General features: G+C 37.5%; 1 protein-coding gene across 5 annotated transcripts in view; it reads left to right on the top strand.

The window, feature by feature from the left end:
* The window catches only part of Pex6 (peroxin 6), a 37359-nt gene extending 17847 nt beyond the window's left edge, over window positions 1–19512 (top strand). For 4 of the 5 annotated variants that reach the window (XM_071674760.1, XM_071674749.1, XM_071674790.1 and 1 more), the window contains exons 6-12: window positions 2809–2973; window positions 3877–4023; window positions 5408–5516; window positions 6528–6644; window positions 9387–9464; window positions 14977–15116; window positions 18893–19512. In XM_071674760.1, coding sequence (XP_071530861.1) covers window positions 2809–2973; window positions 3877–4023; window positions 5408–5516; window positions 6528–6644; window positions 9387–9464; window positions 14977–15116; window positions 18893–19062 — 926 coding nt within the window. In that variant the 3' untranslated portion in view covers window positions 19063–19512. The remainder of the gene's footprint in view (window positions 1–2808; window positions 2974–3876; window positions 4024–5407; window positions 5517–6527; window positions 6645–9386; window positions 9465–14976; window positions 15117–18892) is intronic. The other variant, XM_071674779.1, reaches the window with a different exon arrangement.
* Window positions 19513–21038: the final 1526 nt, after the last annotated feature.

Genomic DNA, 21038 nt, shown 5'->3' with positions numbered 1-21038 from the left:
CCTGGTTCAATCCATTGACAGCACATCGACCCCGGTATACCACATCGTACCAATTCACTCTTCCTTGCACGCCTTTCACCCTTCTGCATGTTCAGGCCCCAATCACTGAAAATCTAGCATTAATAAGTTAGTGCTATCCAAAGTATCAGAAGGAGGCTTCGATCTTGTGTGTGGAATGTTCTTATGATCCACTGCTAATAGTGCTTGGGTAAGATGGATTATAAAATCCTCTACTCTGTCTTTTTCTTCTTTGGGGACACCTAGTGTAGTGTAATCTTTCTACACATATTCATGTTGTTCACCTTCAACACAACCTGTGTGTGGAATAAGATTGGTTGTGATACAAAGTTCAAGACAATTAATGAAAAAGACCTCCATTTCGTCTTGAGGTGTCAGACATGTTAGCCATACCTCCTCACTCAACAGTCCACCATGTCAGTACAAAGTTCGCTGTATTATGTTGTATATGCATGTATTCCTTTTACTTTTGCATGCCACTTGTCAGTTTGCAAGGGGAAAACATTTTGATTTAATTTTGTACACATGGTGTTAAAAATTCTGGACCTAAGGAAATTCATGTTAATTTCGGATTTATATATTGATTCATCAAGAAACCCAACGTTACAAGACAAGGAGTGTCTGAACTGGGGAATTGAGCTGAAACATGTATAATTGGTGTGTGCCTGGTGGCCAGTCATTTAAGTAGATGACCACATTGCAAAGTAATGGACCTCCCACTTGATGTGGTTTTTGTTGCCTGTGTGTCATACTCGTCATAATATCTCTGTGGTTTGTGTATTGTTCAAGGATTGTAAAGAAGTTTTCATATCTTTGCATGGGCCTTTCAACAGAAGTAGAAGATAACAAGATGAAAACAGTTTTGGGATTGTCACTTTAAAAAAATGTAATATAGAAACCTCTCATCATGGTCTTTATCTAACAGCATTGCTAACAACTGCTGCTCTACCTCTCTATCACTTTTCTCTTCCAACAATATTATAGCTGTCTATCCCAAAGTCAAAGCAATTACCTTTGGTTACCATTTCTCCTCTAACTCTACCTTGAATGACTTTAACATTCCTTCACCATCTGATGCTCCTCTTACTAATCCTGTGCCCATTCCCATCATCTCTTTACAAACAATCTGGAAAGTGCTACTCTCTCTGGACACAAGCAAGGCTTACAGTAATGATGGCATCCATCCCTGTGTACTGAAAGAGTGTGCCTATGAACTTGCAGCTGTCCTTGATTGTCAGTTCCACTTCTTTTTAAAAACAGAATTTCTTGGAGACATTCATTGGTACATCCCATCCCTAAAAAGGGTGACCATTCTAACCCCCCCTCTAACTCATCCTGTTCCTTTAACCCCTACCATTTCCAAAGTCTCTGAAATCCTCATTACCCATATCCTTAGACATCTTGAATCTCACAATCTTGTCTTTGATCACCAGTATGGCTTTCTTAAGGCTAGATCCACTAGCGATATTCTTTCTTACCAATGTCTGGTCATCATCCCCTAAAGGTTTTAGGGAGTCTTGTAAAATTGCCCTTGATATATCCATATCTTTTGATGAAGTTTGGCTCTAGGGGACTCATCTCTGAGCTTATCTCTTTTGGCTGCCCTTCCTCAATTTGCTCCCTTACATATAGCTTCCTCTTTGTCTGATCTATCTCCATGGTTGTTGATGGATCAACCTTTCCCCTTTCTCCATCAGTAGCAGTGTCCCTCAAGGTTTTGTCCTGTCTCCTACATTTTTTTCCTCTTAATCAGCAATTTTCTTTCTTCCACAAATATCTAAATGCACTCATATGCTGACAGCTCAACACTGATTTCTTCTACATTTCTCAGTTCAGCTCCTTCATCTCTCACTCGATCTGCATTTGTTTTGACACAAATTCCTCATGAAACTCAGATTTGGACAGGATATCTTGGTGGAGTATATGAAATCTGGTTTATTTAATGCCTCTTAGACCCAGTTTCTACCCATCTTCCTATTGAAAATTCTTCGCAACTTTCCTCTCTCCTTTGATCGTTCTGTAACTCAACTTTTGAGTTGGTGAACATACTTGGTGTTGCTGTAGTATCCACACTTTCATAGAAACCCCACATTATAGAAGCAGCTAAGTCAGCCTCATAAAATCTGAGAGTCCTGTTTAGATGCTGAAATTTCTGAACAGTTACTCTGTTTGTACAAAGGATTGATCCATCCTTGAATGGAGTACTGCTCTCACATCTGGGGTGGCTCTAGCTCTGCATCCCTACTTGACAAAGTTGGATCAAAAGCAGTCCAATTTATAAACTCTCCAAGGCTAACTTCAAAACTTGACCTGCTTGCCCTGTGCTGCAATGTTGGTTCACTTTTCTTCTTCTATGGGTATAAGTTTAGTATTTGCTCCCAAAGGCTGGCTGCTAGTGTGACCCCACTAAAAGCTAGAGACCACACACTGGTCGGCAAGCTCTGCATGACATGATTACTGTGTGGCTATTGACAGCTCAAGGGTGGGACATTCTGATAACCATTTCTTTCCTTACACCTGCAAGCTTTGGAACTCTACCTTGTCATGTTTTTTACAATAACTTTGACTTGGCTCATTTTGTAAGAGGTTTTTTATTCCAATATTCACAAATATTTTCACTTGTCCCATGTTTTTCCACTTTCATTTACCTCTCTATATTTTAATCAAGGCCCATCCTTGATGTGGACTTTTGTTCATGACTAGAGGCTCAAACATTAAAAAGAAGATAGTATTGGAAATATATAAATGAAATTAGCAGTGTTTTATCCCTGTACTTGTGGATATTTCCAGGTGAGTTACAAGCAAATCGTAGTGAAGCTTTGGGTGCACCACGTATTCCTCAAGTGCGATGGACTGAAGTAGGAGGCTTAGAAGATGCTAAGCGTCAGGTTGTCAACACTATACAGTTGCCTCTTCACTATCCTGCTTTTGTGTCCAACAGACTCAGACGTTCTGGTAAGGATTTTGTCATTAATGATCCATCTCTAATGAATTCTCTTGTTTTTGTTTAACTGATTCAGTATGAAACTTTAATAGACGGCATAAATGATTTTATTAGTTCTTCGTTTCTGTTTATACAAGTTGAACCTCCCTAAGTCAGTATTACACGAACCAGAACTTTCAAGCTGAATAAGGGCCGTGGATGTGTAATATATCAAATTTTAAGATTCCTCAGGATAGATTATGCTTCACCTTTATCTCTTATCTCAGTGCCACATCCAAGCAATATCAGGATTAAATTATTATATGCTAAAGCAGGCCTGTCTTGATGAAGAAGATTTACTTAAACACCTTGTTTCGTGCTCTTTCCACTTTGTTTTTCGATCTAACTTTATTTACTATAATGACTACATTAATCTTTGCACAGATTCTGGCTCTGTAGCATGCACTCACTATTTTCATTTTTTCCAAATGAAAACATTGAGTAAGCCTTCAAGTAGATTTCCTATCTGGATGTAACATTTAGAGAGAATATTCTTTTTAGATTGGAATATTTTGGAACTAGATAAACATCTGTGAAAGATCAGTCCTCATTTTCTGCTCACATGCTGGTGATGAATATTTTTTTATTAGAATTCAGACCATTGGTTCTCAGTACACACTTTAGGTGAATTATTTTAACATCATGTATGGTATGTATATTGGATATGTTTGTGGGTTGTGAATGAGGGTATTGTTGACAAGTATTCAATGATCCAGTAAAGATGTATTAATGACACAAGATTACCTCTGGATTGTTTTTCTTGAATGTGAAACATCATCTGAGAATTATTGATAGAACATTATAACTCCACAGATCTATTTTTACAAAATATATTTCTGTCTTTTATTGTTCATGATCCAACATTATTACCACAGGTGTGTTATTGTATGGGCCACCTGGAACAGGCAAAACTCTCTTAGCTAAAGCTGTGGCCACTGAATGTGGTCTCAATTTCATGTCAGTTAAAGGTCCTGAACTACTCAACATGTATGTTGGTCAGAGTGAGGAGAATGTGCGCCAAGGTTAGTTGTGTGATTTACTTTATTGTTTATGTGTAATGTTTTCTCATTTGTAGGTGATCCTGTTGAGTATTGCATAGTGTTACTACACTATGAACTGTCAGTAAAGAATTTTGAAATATTTATAATTACAAGGGATTAGGTGTTAAATACTTATTTAGTAGTGACCTCTAAATTTTATGGACTCCTGTTTCATAGCAGTTAGTATTCCTGACTGTGATGCATTCATGGGCCGCCCAGAGTCAAGCGCATAGGTTCGAATCCAGGATGCGGCAGTTGGTTCACACTTAACCCATCTGTTCATCCACCCCTAGGGGTTGGTTTATTAAATGGGTACCTGGCTTAGGCTAGGGTATATACTGGGGTTGATGTGCTGTCAATAGACTGAACCAGGGCATGTGAAACATCTGGGTTAAACCATGGAATTGTCTGTAGGGCCTGGATGTGGATAGGGAGCTGTGGTTTCGATGTATTACACATGACAGCAAGAGACTGAGTTTGAACAAATGTGGCCTTTTTAGTCTTTTCCTGGCACTATCTCGCTGGCGGGCGGGGGGGGGGGATTGCTATGTCATATATACATAAATGCGCATACACCTGCATATACATATCATCATATACATACATATACATACACAGACATATACATGTATATGCATATACATATTCATGCTTGCTTGCCTTCATCCATTCTCGGTGCCACCCTGCCCCACAGGAAACAGCATCGCCACCCCCTGGATCAGCAAAGTAGCGCCATGAAAACAGACAAAAAAGGCCACATTCGCTCATACTCAATCTCAAGCTGTCATGTGTAATGCACCAAAACCAGAGCTTCCTGTCCACATCCAGGCCTTGATTAGGGCCTCAGTTGCCTGTGCTGTCTCAACTAACGTTAAAAAAATCTTGGGTACATTTTTTAAGGAGACAGGGTTTAAGAAAAAGGGGAACAAAATCCATAAACATGACATATCTGATTTAAGAAAAATAATAGTTATTTAGATTTTGTTTGAATATCTCATCTTAGGTGCTGTTAAGCAGATTAAGAACATGAGTTTAAAAGATTCATGTTGACAAATTTGATTATGTAATTAACTTTTGAAGCAGTTAAGTTTTTGATTAGTCATGGTCTCTCAGTCACTGGTAATGGTGCTTTTGTTTAGGAGGTTGGGTTAAGAATTATGATAATTGAATAGCTTATCTCCGCCTTGGAGAAAAAGCCCTCTTTCTTTCAGAAGATAGCCTCCCTTAGAAATTGAGCGTCATATGATTACAGTGGCAATGTTCCCTATATTAGTTAACATGAGTTTGATTTAACTGTTGATGAAAACAATCATATGAATGATAATTTAGATAATGATTATTTTTTGTGTGATTTATTTATCTCCAGTGTTCAGACGAGCTCAGGCTGCTGCTCCTTGTGTCATATTCTTTGATGAGTTGGATTCCTTAGCACCCAACCGTGGACAGTCTGGTGACTCTGGCGGTGTCATGGACAGGTAAATGGAGTTACTTTTTGAACTAGTGCCTAGACCTGAGCTAATTACTTTTTACATTTGGAAATATTTTGAATGTGCCTTATCAATGAATTAGCATCATTGTTTAAATTAAAAAGTGTGTGAAGTTGACTGAAAAGGAAAATTTTACCTGAATATTTGATATCTACATCTGCCCTTGATTTTCTTACCTATATAATCTTAGTTGTTTCATGAAGGACACATTTGATTTTGTGGGTATTTTGCTATTCAAAGTAAAGGTTTCTTCGTCTCATTATATGAATGCAGAATATGCTATATAGGACAGAAGCAATGGATCAATTATATAAGACAAGTGGCATGTCAAAAGAGGATACCAGAGAAGATATTTTGAGATATAGATAAAGGCATTTTGGTCATGAGGTAGGAGGCATGAATGGAAAATTTAGTTTCATCTGACAAAGCTCAGTGTGTTTAGTAGACTATTAAGATGTGCTTATACTGCATCACTGAGGAAGCTTTTGTCTTTTTTAGCACATTTTACAAAACTGAAGATCTGTGTCAATGAACCTGAGCAAGGGACTGTATTCAGTTATCCTACCATTTACAACACATGCTTATTTTAAGGCTCTTAACGATGCTTGATATTCAGTGAAGTCTTGCTGAGTTAAGTTGAAGTATGCTCAGTTGAAAGAAATCTTTCTATCTGTAACTTTACTTTTAGGGTTTCTCTCATTGGCCATATCTCTTATGTTCCATCATTGATATACTTTCTTTAGTTCACCTGGCTTATGATAGATGAAATTAACTCTTAGTATGTTTGCCATCACACACCCTCATTACACACTGACTTCACTTTTCCATAATGGCCATATGTATATCAAAGGTACTCATTGTGGAATAATGGATATGATTTAGTATTTAGAAGGTTAGAAATGATTTTCATTCTGAGGCTACAGGCAAAAGTTTCTTAAGGGAACTTGCTTTTCAAGAATCTAGACCAAAATGGTCTTTATTATAATGTTCATTTTGCAGGATTGTGTCTGCTTTATTAGCAGAGTTGGATGGTGTAGCAAGTTCAGCTGATGTATTTGTTCTAGCAGCTACAAATCGACCAGACCTCATTGATCCTGCACTTCTACGTCCAGGGAGGTAAATATTGGATATGTGAAGAGCTTGATTTTACCTTTTTGAGTGCTTGCACTGTTAGATTTTGAACTACGGTAATATGGTGAGTCACTGATGGTGTTCTTCCATTTTGCTGATTTTTTCATACTTGTGTATCATTTCCCCTGTTAGAAAGATACAACCAGGAACAGACAAGAATGGCCTCATGTGCTTACATCCACCTTCAGTTTTCATGGGTAATGCACAGAGAATAGACTTTCCTATCCACATCTAAGCCCCATAGATATGTATAAATAGATAGAAATGAATCAAAATTGATGTATTGAATTCAGATTGCCATTTGGTTGGAAAAACATGGTTGAAGTTATATTATTTGGGGTTTTGATACTGAGTAGTTACTTAATGACAGAAGAGCTCAAGGTCAAGGAAGGGCTGGATACTTTTATGCTTTCGATAAGCATATGAGTGAAGTCTATCTACATAGTACAGGAAGTTCTACCAAGTAAATATTATGGTCTTTACATTATTCAGTTATTGGTGATTCATTGAGCATTATGTGATTTAAGATTACATACTGATTGGAAATCAACACAGGTTGAGTATTCCTTATCATAAATGCCTGGGACCAGAAGTGTTTCGGATTTTAAATTTTCTCGGATTTTGGAATATTTGCATATACATAATGAGATATCTTGGGGATGGGACCCTAGTCTAAATACAAAATCCATTTATGTTTCATATTCACCTTATACACAGCTTGAAGGTAATTTATCCAATTTTTTAATAATTTTGCTCATGAAACAAATTTTGTGTGACACTGAACCATCAGAAAGCTAAGGTGTCTCAGCCTCAGCCATCCATGTGGACAGTCTTTGGTTGTTTGGCATCACCTTCATTCCTGACTCTGAATTTATATGCTACTGATAAGCCATCATTTTCTTCCACTTTTTCACATATAAGTATTTAACAGTAAGAAAAATATAGAATACCATGAATACAATGAAAAAATGATGTTTAGTTGTGGAATTTCTCCACTTGTTATGTCATGTTGCTGCTCAAAAAGTTTTGGATTTTGGAGCATTTTGGATTTCAGTTCAGGGATGCTCAACATGTAGTATTTTGTTGACACACATCATGTATTTCATAATAACATTAAGTGATATAGAGTGATGTACTTGTTGAACTGAAGTAGTACTGTGTTGACATAATGAATTTAATGGTGACCCTTAAGTGACAAATATTTTCACATTGGTTTTGTTAAAGTAATATAATAATTGATTAACACATAAGTACGAGAAGACTAAGCCACTTGTTTGTGTAGCTGTGTACTTGTTCATGGATTGTTTGTGACATTCACTGTAGTAGGTATAGGACAATTCCTGTATCTGTGCAAAACTGGTTGGTACAAGGTAATTGTGATGATGGATGGCAGTCGGGTGATCACCTCTCTGACCCTCGAGGAAATTGAGATGCTGTGGTCAGCCAGGTTTATAACTCCAGTGAACAAAGGGCTGTGGCCCATTGTTTACAGTGAGGTAACTGCTACTCTGACTTAGTCCTCTTGAAATTACAGGTTCACTATTTTACTTGTAAAGGTATATAATATGTTTATCTCTTTCACAGTCAAATTCATGGTGGTAAGCACTTATGTGAAGATAGTAGGTTAAGATAGTAGGTCCAGTAAGGCATAATTCAAGTATCAAGCTTGGGGGGTGGCAGGAGAGGAAGAGTTCAGGTCGACATGTTGACCAATAGATTGCCCGAGAGTGCTACTTTGGTTTCCCCTTATCACTTCATATGCTATGGTTCAGCCCACTTACAGCACATCACCCTCTGTATGTCACATTGCTCCAATTCTCTCTTTCCCATACAAGCCTCTAACTGTCCTGCATGTTCAAGCATTTATAAATCAAAGTCCCTTTCACTTCATTCTTCCATCTCCCTCTCAGTCTCCTAGATCCCCTTGCCCATTGTGATCCCCTTGCTCTTGTGACAAATTTATCCTCTTGGTCAGTCTGTCTGTAGTCATCCTCTCCTTATGGTGAAACCTTTTCAGCTTATCCTGCTTAATCATCTCAGTCATACCCCCCCTTACTTACATAACTCTCATCCACATTGTCATTCCTTACACGAATGATCCTCCTCATGCCACAGATTGTTCTTAGGCATTTCATTTCCAATATATCCACCCATTTCCATTTTTTTTAGTATAGGGCCCAAGACTCACACTTATGCAGCACTGTTGGGACTGTTATACCATCAGACATACCAATCTTTGCTTTCTCAGACAGTCAGTTCTCTTTCCACTCAATGCACTCAGGGCCTCTGTCTCCTCACTCAGATATTTTTCTTTTAGTTTTCAGTGGGGGTGCTTTTTTGTTTTAAAATATAGCTTTTAAATGTATCACATATCAGTGCAGAAAAATTGGAGGAAATGAAATGTTTTAGGTATCTGGGAATGGACATGGCAGCGAATGGAATCATGGAAGTGGAAGTGAGTTATAGGGTGGGGAAGGAGGCAAAGGTTCTGGGAGCACTGAAGAATGTATGGAAAGTTCATTACTTGCTTTCTACTCTAGTAGTTCATCGTAACTCATAATTACTTAATATTTTCTTACCTGAGAAGTTAATACCAGCAGCAGTCCCATGGAAAACATGAATGTTTCTCTAATCATTGTTTCCCATTTATAGATTGTTGTTCACTCTTATGGGGCTTCTTCCCCAGTTTCTTTTTCTTTAAGGTAATTTGTAATTGATGGATTGCAGGTTTGAAAAACTTGTGTTCCTAGGTGTTTGTGAAGACCATGTCAGCCAGATCAAAATCTTGAAGGCTGTTGCATCCAAGTAAGTTGAGCATACCAAATAAATGGTGGTTGTAAATCTTAATATAAAAGTCTTAGTTTAGATGATTTGGTGTTTTTTAATTTTTTGCCAAAAATTGTATGATGAATGGGAAGAAATGCATTAATGTGCAGCTTCTCATAACTTAAAAGGATATAGATCTTTGTGTATGTACTGGAAAAAGCTATTGATACTTAATGCAATATGCACTTTTTAGCTTGTAGGTTATTATTCCATGTTACGACCTTATTTTCATGATCAATTCGAGGCTTTGTTGTATCTTGAAAGTTTCAGTTTCTCTTCTTGAAAGCAAATCATGGTGACACATGTCAGTGATTTGCCTTAGTGATACTAGGTAGTTTAAACACCATAAAACATGTCATACTTTGGACAATGGGTACCTCATACTTCAATGACTGGTTACCAAGTGGTAACAAATCAGGGGCCAGATTTACTTGAACCCACTCATGCAGGTAATCATTGGCCTAGTTCAGGGTTCCTCATAGTGCAGGTTGCGACCCAATACTGGGTCGCAAGCTTTTGTTCAGTGGGTCGCCACGTCATAAACAGGTATATGATAAGTGAAATGCATTAATGATAATGATAATACTGATATTACTGATGATAATGATAATGATAATCATAGTAGTAGTCCACCAGAAGTCCAAAATATGAGAGAGAGAGAGAGAGAGAGAGAGAGAGAGAGAGAGAGAGAGAGAGAGAGAGAGAGAGAGACAGGACTTGTACATGTTCAGACATAATCTTCACTTGCCATAGAAACGATTTTATCCTCAGTTACCTTTGTATTGTGGGAGCGTGAATGTTGTCCCTTCTTTAGTCATAGGTTATGCCCAACATTTTGACATTGAACTGTTTTGTTATAGGAAGTAAAGTCTCTACTCAGTCATCAAGTATGTGTGCACCTGATAAAGATACACAGGCACAAAGGAATGTGTCGAGTTTGGGACATAGGCACAAAGGAATGTGTTGAGTTTGGGAGAGGCCTCATCCTTATCTGCCTCCTCTTCTGAGCCATCTGTCGAGAAGAAAGTTAAGTCATGGACAAGGCAGTGCAGCAATGAATTTTTGAAGTATGGCTTTATCAGGTGTGAACAGGAAAAAGGAGAACCAAGGCCACAGTGTGTGATTTGCAGTGAAGTTCTTGCAAATGAAAGTTTGAAACCATCAAGATTAAAGAAACATCTTGAGACAAAGCATGCTGACCTTGGAAAACCAATCAGGTATTTCCATAGAAGAAAGGAGCAAATAAAGATGTCAGAGAAAATTTTTAGTAAAGCTACCACTTTCAGTGACAAAGCACAACTGGCATCATATTTAGTTTCCTATCGCATTGAAAAAGAGAAAGTACCAATAGCCAATATTCTTGTTTCATGATAAGAGAAGTGGACCAGGCAGTATGATACAGTGGTTAAATTGATGAGAACTACTATTGACGTTTGTGTAAATAAATTATACATTTCCCTTTTCCATAGCCAGAGGTTGAACCATTATGTGACATTCATTTTTTCATTTCGTTTCAAGCTAGAAGTTTCAGTTTTCTAAATTATTTCTTACATTTTTCATATGTATATATATGTATATGTGTGTGTGTGTGTGTGTGTATATGTGCGTATGTATGTGTATGTATATGTATATGTATATATATATATTTTTTTTTTTTATTTCGCTGTCTCCCGCGTTTGCGAGGTAGCGCAAGGAAACAGACGAAAGAAATGGCCCAACCCACCCCCATACATATGTATATACATACGTCCACACACGCAAATATACATACCTACACAGCTTTCCATGGTTTACCCCAGACGCTTCACATGCCTTGATTCAATCCACTGACAGCACGTCAACCCCGGTATACCACATCGCTCCAATTCACTCTATTCCTTGCCCTCCTTTCACCCTCCTGCATGTTCAGGCCCCGATCACACAAAATCTTTTTCACTCCATCTTTCCACCTCCAATTTGGTCTCCCTCTTCTCCTCATTCCCTCCACCTCCGACACATATATTCTCTTGGTCAATCTTTCCTCACTCATTCTCTCCATGTGCCCGAACCATTTCAAAACACCCTCTTCTGCTCTCTCAACCACGCTCTTTTTATTTCCACACATCTCTCTTACCCTTACGTTACTTACTCGATCAAACCACCTCACACCACACATTGTCCTCAAACATCTCATTTCCAGCACATCCATCCTCCTGCGCACAACTCTATCCATAGCCCACGCCTCGCAACCATACAACATTGTTGGAACCACTATTCCTTCAAACATACCCATTTTTGCTTTCCGAGATAATGTTCTCGACTTCCACACATTCTTCAAGGCTCCCAGAATTTTCGCCCCCTCCCCCACCCTATGATCCACTTCCGCTTCCATGGTTCCATCAGCTGCCAGATCCACTCCCAGATATCTAAAACACTTCACTTCCTCCAGTTTTTCTCCATTCAAACTCACCTCCCAATTGACTTGACCCTCAACCCTACTGTACCTAATAATCTTGCTCTTATTCACATTTACTCTTAACTTTCTTCTTTCACACACTTTACCAAACTCAGTCACCAGCTTCTGCAGTTTCTCACATGAATCAGCCACCAGCGCTGTATCATCAGCGAACAACAACTGACTCACTTCCCAAGCTCTCTCATCCCCAATAGACTTCATACTTGCCCCTCTTTCCAAAACTCTTGCATTCACCTCCCTAACAACCCCATCCATAAACAAATTAAACAACCATGGAGACATCACACACCCCTGCCGCAAACCTACATTCACTGAGAACCAATCACTTTCCTCTCTTCCTACACGTACACATGCCTTACATCCTCGATAAAAACTTTTCACTGCTTCTAACAACTTGCCTCCCACACCATATATTCTTAATACCTTCCACAGAGCATCTCTATCAACTCTATCATATGCCTTCTCCAGATCCATAAATGCTACATACAAATCCATTTGCTTTTCTAAGTATTTCTCACATACATTCTTCAAAGCAAACACCTGATCCACACATCCTCTACCACTTCTGAAACCACTCTGCTCTTCCCCAATCTGATGCTCTGTACATGCCTTCACCCTCTCAATCAATATCCTCCCATATAATTTACCAGGAATACTCAACAAACTTATACCTCTGTAATTTGAGCACTCAATCTTATCCCCTTTGCCTTTGTACAATGGCACTATGCACGCATTCCGCCTATCCTCAGGCACCTCACCATGAGTCATACATACATTAAATAACCTTACCAACCAGTCAACAATACAGTCACCCCCTTTTTTAATAAATTCCACTGCAATACCATCCAAACCTGCTGCCTTGCCGGCTTTCATCTTCCGCAAAGCTTTTACTACCTCTTCTCTGTTTACCAAATCATTTTCCCTAACCCTCTCACTTTGCACACCACCTCGACCAAAACACCCTATATCTGCCACTCTATCATCAAACACATTCAACAATCCTTCAAAATACTCACTCCATCTCCTTCTCACATCACCACTATTTGTTATCACCTCCCCATTTGCGCCCTTCACTGAAGTTCCCATTTGCTCCCTTGTCTTATGCACTTTATTTACCTCCTTCCAGAACATCTTTTTATTCTCCCTAAAATTTAATGATACTCTCTCACCCCAACTCTCATTTGCCCTTTTTTTCACCTCTTGCACCTTTCTCTTGACCTCCTGTCTCTTTCTTTTATACATCTCCCACTCAATTGCATTTTTTCCCTGCAAAAATCGTCCAAATGCCTCTCTCTTCTCTTTCACTAATAATCTTACTTCTTCATCCCACCACTCACTACCCTTTCTAATCAACCCACCTCCCACTCTTCTCATGCCACAAGCATCTTTTGCGCAATCCATGTATATATATATATATATATATATATATATATATATATTATCCCTGGGGATAGGGGTGAAAGAATACTTCCCACGCATTCCTCGCGTGTCGTAGAAGGCGACTAGAGGGGACGGGAGCGGGGAGCCAGAAATCCTCCCCTCCTTGTATTCTTTAACTTTCTAAAAAGGGACAACAGAAGTGATCATGGAAAGCTGTGTAGGTATGTATATTTGCGTGTGTGGACGTATGTATATACATGTGTATGGGGGTGGGTTGGGCCATTTCTTTCGTCTGTTTCCTTGCACTACCTCGCAAATGCGGGAGACAGCGGCAAAAAAAAAAAAAAAAAACCATATACCTATGGTGAAAAAGTTATTCTTCCATCCACTGTGGGTACATTGAATGCAGTTCTTGATGAGAAGTTGTCAGACAAGATCAGATGTGTCCCTCTCAGTGATATAGTGGTATCATGGTAGATAAGTGATTTTGTGGAAAATTCAGATTTTCAGCTGGTGTCACATCCACAGTCTGTTGGAGAATTTGCTATTCAACTTGATGAAAGTACCAATACATATAACTGTGCAATACTCTTAGTTTGTGTGAGATTTGTATGGAAAGATGACTTCTTGGAAGACTTGCTCTGTTGCTTAATCTTACACATACATCAGGATCAGAGATATACAGTGTTGAATGACCATGTAGTTGGAAAAAACAAACTGAACTGTGCCAGCTGCAAAGGAATTACAACTGATGGAGCACAAACATGACTTGTAAATCAGTGGGGTTGTGACTGAAATATCAGAGGCAGCCGGTAATGACATTATTTAGGAACATTGGTTCATCCACCATGAATCACTGGTTGCCAAAGGTATCCCAGACAGTGTCAGAGGTGTTCTGAATGAGGTGGTGAAAATTATCAACATAATCAAAGGAAGTTCACTTAACAGTCAGTTGTTTGAAATGTTGTTTCTGGAGATGGGTGCTCATCATTCATGCCTGTTGTTATTATACAGAAGTTCAGTGGCTTTCTTGTGGCAGAATTTCAACAAGGTTTTATGAACTAAGGATGGAGATTCATATTTTCCTCCTGAAGAAAACTGGAAGGGAAAGGAAACGATGCATTCTGACACAGCGAGGAAGTAGAAACACTTAAGAAATCAATAATGCTATGGCAAGCTTGGGTTAGAGTTGATTGCCATGTTTACTAAATGTTCCCAACACTTTTGCAGCATATTGATGAAAACAGCATCTTTGAAGAAATTGGAGGTGGAAGGATGGAGCGAAAAAGAATTTGAGCGATCAGGGCCAGTCATTGGACTGAAACGGCATGTGAAGCATCTGAGGTAAACCGTGGAAAAGTCTGTGGGGCCTGGCTGTGAATAGCTGAAGCTGGGGATAGCGATACTGTTTCCTGTGGGACAGGATAGCGATGGGAATGAATGAAAGCAAGCAAATATGAATATGTACGTGTGTACATATGTATATGTATGTGCGTTTTATTTCCATTCATTTCAGACACTAATTTTTTATTTTTCAGTTGATTTTGGCTAAGCTTGACTGCCATTTGATATTGAATCAATTTATGATTGACACGACTAGTTTTGTTGGTTGAGTTTTAACTTTCCATGTTATGTTCATTTGCATATCTTTTTCAGGTTACCTCTGGGATCCAGTGTGTCATTGGAGCAAATTGCAGACCTGCTGCCCCTAACACTAACTGGTGCTGACCTCTGTGCCTTATGTACGGATGCCTTATATAAGGCACTTCATCGTACCACAAGCCAGATTTTAGCAGGTGAAATTTTATGTGTGACTCATCCTCGGTTCTTCTTCCCCAATCCTTTCTGCAGTCTTTTAATCCTTACTTCTATATCCTATGTCCTCTATGTAGTCTTACTTTCATCTCGTTCTAATATTCAGCATTTTTATCCATTTTCTCATCTGTTTTTCTGATCTCATCCTTTAAATCTTTGATTTTTCTTTTTTCTCTTTCTCAAACCTTTCCTCTTTGTTCTATCATTCTGTGATAAGCCACTGCATATTTCTAAAGAAGGATGCAAACTGGTTACAAATTCTCCAATTTAAGAATTGGCATTAATCGCAAACATTGTAATTCATAAAATGATGAAAGAGTTGAAGTAAGAGATATCAGGAATATCATTTCATTGTGTGTTTCTTCATAGATGAATTATAGGCTAATGTACTGGGTGTGGAGACCTTACATTTTGTATGGTTTGGCTATTGTAGGCACAGTTTATCATAATTGATGATTCTCCTGTAGACTGGTTAGTTCATAGCGAATAATTGTGTGCAGTCATTAGTTTTGTAATTGGGATAAAAAACCAGTACCATTTGCATCATTCCTAAGTATTTCAAGTACAGCCTTGCCTCTCAATGACAGCACTATGGTCTGTGCATGGTCAATATTGGCTTTAGCCAAGGATTTTCATGAAGTTTTGGACGAGTTTTTCTCAGATAATTATTCATATTTGATAATCTTTCAGACTTATAGTCCTTTTCTTGATTAGTTTTCCTTATATTTTTTGCCTTTAGAAAAAGTGTTGATGGCGCTACTATAACCTTATAATGTTTTGTATTTGTAATTACAAAATTTGTGATATCCTATTGAATGTATGAGAGTATGTGATTCTTTGTGCTGAAGAAAGATATTCATGGTTGTTAGTAATTTCTCACACAAAAATCAGTTGTCACCTGTTCATCATCTCTGAATTTATCCTCAGATTTAATGAAGATATGAGAGTTTCCTGCTTATGGGAGCCTGATTGGAATGCAAATAGGATAGGGCAACCTGGATTATGGCTCATTATGAAAAATGACTAATCCTCTCTGAGTATTTAGATGTAATTATTTGTGACTATAGAATTTGAAGGATGGAGTGAAAAAGATTTTGGGTGACTGGGCCTGAACATGCAAGAGGGTATACTGAGGTTGACGTACTGTCAATGGACTGAACCTGGGCATGTGAAACATCTGGGGTAAACCATGGAAAGGTCTGTGGGGCCTGGATGTGGATTAGGAAGCGTGGTTTTGGTGCATTACACATGACAGCTAGAGACAGTGTTTTCTTGGCACTACCTTGCTGATGCAGGGGATAGCGTTGCTGTTTTTTGTGGGGCGGGGTAGCATTGGGAATGGATGAAGGCAAGCAAGAATTAATATGTACTTGTGTATATATTCCTATGAGTCCATTGGGAAATGAAACACGATAAGTTCCCAAGTGCACTTTTGTGTAATGGTCACATCATCAGGAGAGATACAAGCAAGAAATTTGTTTAATGGTCTCATCATCAGGAGAGGTACAAGCAAGAAACATGGCAGTCAGTTGATATATAATGAAGAGACGTAGCTAGGACGCCATTTGGTAAACAAGTGACTACCTGAATGTAAGTCGGGTGCATTCGAGTCTGGCAACAAGCGTATCATAAACTTATTATGTGGACAAGAAAGGGAACTGTTTGCAAATTCTCTCAACAGTAAAGCTATCCAATTTGTGTAGACTTCACTAATATTGATGTTACAGTTCTTTGTGTATTTGATAATAAAAGATTCAATGATATTTCTCGTGGTACAGAAGGTAGAGTTAATAACTGAGATGGCATTACTCTAGTTAGTACAGTGATCATGATTTTTAATATGATTAAACAAGGCATTTGATTCTTTTCCTGCTCTTAAACTGTGTTTATGTTGCTTAAGTCTAGCTGAAAGATCCTTATTAATCTGCCCAACATAAAACTTATCACAGTGTCTATATGGCACTCTATAGATGCATCATACAGAACTTTCTGGTGAGTTCTACATGGCACTCTATAGATGCATCATGCAGAACTTTCTGGTGAGTTCCTGATCTTTATAGTATTGTTGCTGCTGAAGACAACATTTACATTAAAGTATTTAAGCAACATGGGAGGTAAAGTAAAATCATTATTAAAATGTTCTTTGTGTTTAGCCAACAAATGAAAATTTACAAACATTTCTCCCTTTACTTAACAGTTTAATACCTTCCATCAAATTTACTGTAGAATGAAAATAATGGTACATTATCATTTTTAGATTGCATGATCCATAGGGATGGAAACAAATATAAGCTTAGCATATAAAGAAAATCCATCAATGTATGCTCATATATCCATTGTTACTCAGCTCAACATGACAGAGTTTAATTATAATCATTCCATTGTATGTTCCTTTGGGCATTATGTATTTGCAGTCCATTGTTTATTGATGATGAGTTTGAAAAGATATATTCTGTTGGATCCTTCTGATAATAATTTTACTTTCCTTTCCATGTTGCTTAAATCCTCTAATGTAAATGCTGCCTTCAGCATCAACAATGCTATAAAGATCAGGAACTCACCAGAAAGTTTTGCAGGATGCATCTTTAGAGTGCCATTTGGAAATTGTGATAAGTTTTATGTTGGACACTCTGGTAAGGATCTTTCAGTTAGACTTAAGTAACATAAATATGGTATAAGAACAGGACAAGAATCAAATGCCTTATTCAATAATTTTGAAAATGATGATCATTGTACTGACTGGACTAATGCCATCTCAATTATTAACTAATTCCTGTATTACAAGAAATATAATTGAATCTCGTATTGTCAAATATACAAAGAATTGTCACACTGATATCAGTGAAGGTCTATACAAATTGGATAGCTTTATTGTTGAGAGAATTTGCAAACAGTTCCTCTTCGTGACCACATAATCAGTATATGATACGCTTGTTGCCAGACTCAAATGCACCCAACCTACATTTGGTTAGTCACTTGTTCACCAAATGGCATCCTAGCAATGTCTCTTCGTTGTATATCAACTGACTGTTTTACTTCTTTCTTGTATCTCCCCTAATTATGTGATTATTACTTGAAAGTGCACTTGGGAACTCATTGTGTTTCATTTCCCCATGAACTCACAGGAATATACATAATCACGTGTTCAATTGTGGTCCTTTCCGATGTGTATATATGTATGTGTATGTGTTTGTATATGTTTATATATTGATATGTTTGTATATATGTATGTATATGTACGTGTATGTGCGTGTATGTATATATGTGTGTATATGTGTTTATGGGTCTCTCTTTGTCTGTTTCCTGGCACTATGTTGCTAATGTGGAAAACTGATCAAGTATCATAAAAAAGATAAAAAAGAATTTGAACACATTAAGTCATATCATTATGACAGCTTACTTTTTTCAGGAGAGGTTAACCTCTCATTGACAATGAATTTATTTTTGTTTTACTCTATAAGTTTTTATTTTTTGATTTGTATCCAGTTTTCTAAGGTGTTTTGTCCACCAACTTGAATTTTCCACTTAACAATTCTGGTGGGTCAGTTACATTACTTTGTCTGCCCTTTTCTTTGTCTCTTTATTATCTCTCTTTCCTTAATTCCTTTTCATCTTTCTTTGATTCATCTCATTCTCTTCTCAGGTAACTTTTTACTCAAATAGTTTTGACAGAGCACAAGTTTTGGTGTGTGAGTTTGGGAACTATTCTGTGAAGTCAATAATATTCATAATTAGAATGTACCACAAAATACCTCAGGTGTAGTGAAGGAGGAGGATGCTGTCATTGTGGTTGAAGAGAAGGATTTCCATATTGCTGCAGAAAAATTGGTACCATCAGTCACTCCAAGAGAACTAGCTCACTACCGTGCCCTCGACACTGCTAGTCAGCTGGTGATAAGTTATTTGCTGATATCACATTATTATTAATTGTGCTTGTTACATGGATAACTAAACATCTCCAGAACCATCTGCTACTACATGGAATAGTAGCTCTCCAGGTAAGAAAAGTTAGCTAGTTTGAATACTTTGTTGCTACCTCCATAGTAAGTGGCCCAACACATACCATAGTGAATGGTGCATACCATTGAGCAGTGCAAACCATCCATACCAGGCTTCATCCTTAAACCAGTATCCTGTATATATGTAGCACCTCTTTGTTACAGAACTCCTACAAAAAGTGTAATTTGTTTCATTTTGTAGACCTTTTTACATTTGTCGGTTGTTAAAAACTTTGAATTCTCTCTTAGTGATCAAGAGGAAAGGAATGAGATAAAACATAGGAAGGAATTTTACATGGAAATTACATAAACATCTTCTCTAATCATTGTATTAGTGACACTGCAGTAATTCAAGTAAACAAGAAAATATGAAAAAGAATTTTTTGTTTACTCCTTTTATACTTTGTTTAAACTTTTTGAATATAACTTTTATAAGGCATCTCAGATTTATACCTGAAAAAATAATGCGATTAATGAGAAACCTGTCTAGCTAATTAATACTGCTAGAAATAACTGGATACTGTTTTCTCCATTGGACAGATGTGCTACAACAGTACAAGTGTTTAGTTGTCAGGAGGCAAAAGCTTTTCCAAAATGATAGTAAATGAAGGTTATCCAAACACTGTATCTGACAAATGTGCTTTTTTATTTGTAATTACCTATTTATTCTGTTCTGTCTCAAACATTTCTTCAATCATATAGCTTCATACATTTATGTATATTTTCTGTATTAGCCATGTCCGTCATTCTGTTCCATTTATCCATCACTCTTATGCTATAAAAGTATTTTTTACATCCTTTTAAATAAGTTTCTTACTTAATTTCATGTTATATCCTCTTGTTGCTCAATCTGTGCATTACTTGAAGGAATGTTCACTGTCCACATCATTGATCTGTTTTAGAAACTCAGAGGTTGTGATTATGTTGTAATAATGATAATAACAGCTTGGTAAATATTCCCATATCCTTATACTTGAAGGGGTTTCTGATGGTGATGTAGGTAGATTACTGAACTACTCCTTGGACAGCCAGAACGTGCTTGTACCACTCACTAGTCCATCTTTTAGTTGCTCAGTGATCTTTAGGTTAACAGCTTTTCAACATAATCTTCACTTCATTCACCTTTATTTATAAGGAAAGTGTTTACTTTAAAGCTCGAAAGATCCTTGCAGTTTATGTAAAATACTTCATCATTGCCATAGATTGTATTTTTACCATGCAAAAGTGAATGGCAAAGTTTTTACACATTACCAACCAAATTTTTTTGTTCATGCTACTCTTTGCTGAACATCAGTGCTAATGCTCCTGAAACAGAAATGGATAGTGAAAACAATGAAGAGATTACTATGAAGCAAAGTTCTGTATGGTGTAGGAACATAAGCTTTAAGGATGAAAAATAAGAAACTATTAGAAAATTTGAAATGTAGACTTTGATAAGAATGATAAAGATAAGTTGGTTGGAACATCCAATTAGTTAAGAGGTCTTATGTTAAGTGGAACAGGGAGGTAATTTACTTTAGGTGATAGTACAAATATAAAAAACTGGATATAACATACGTTGTGTGCTAAAAGGTGTGCCCAAGGGAAATTATGGCAAAAGACCAAAAGGAAGAAAGAATAAATCTATGCTTGCTTCTCCTGGGGCATTAAACTCACCGAAGCAAGATAGCACTCGTCTTTCCTCAGCCTCAGCTGGGACAGATGCCACCCCCAACTCTTCAACTAATTTGTATTTCCCTGACACTCTTGTGGTCTACATGTAAATTTTAAGATGGAAAGCAAAGAAGAATATGTAGTAAATTAAGTAACTACAGCAGTAGTGATGTTTAAAAGGCTTGTTTGCTGGGAAAATGAAATTCTACAAGATAAGTGATAATTTATTTGATTTGCTATCAGATCCCCTTT

The sequence above is a fragment of the Panulirus ornatus genome, chromosome 2 (assembly GCF_036320965.1).
Source record: "Panulirus ornatus isolate Po-2019 chromosome 2, ASM3632096v1, whole genome shotgun sequence".
Lineage (NCBI taxonomy): Eukaryota > Metazoa > Arthropoda > Malacostraca > Decapoda > Palinuridae > Panulirus > Panulirus ornatus.
Note: the sequence above shows the minus strand (reverse complement) of the source record. Positions and strands in the feature narration are given on the sequence as shown.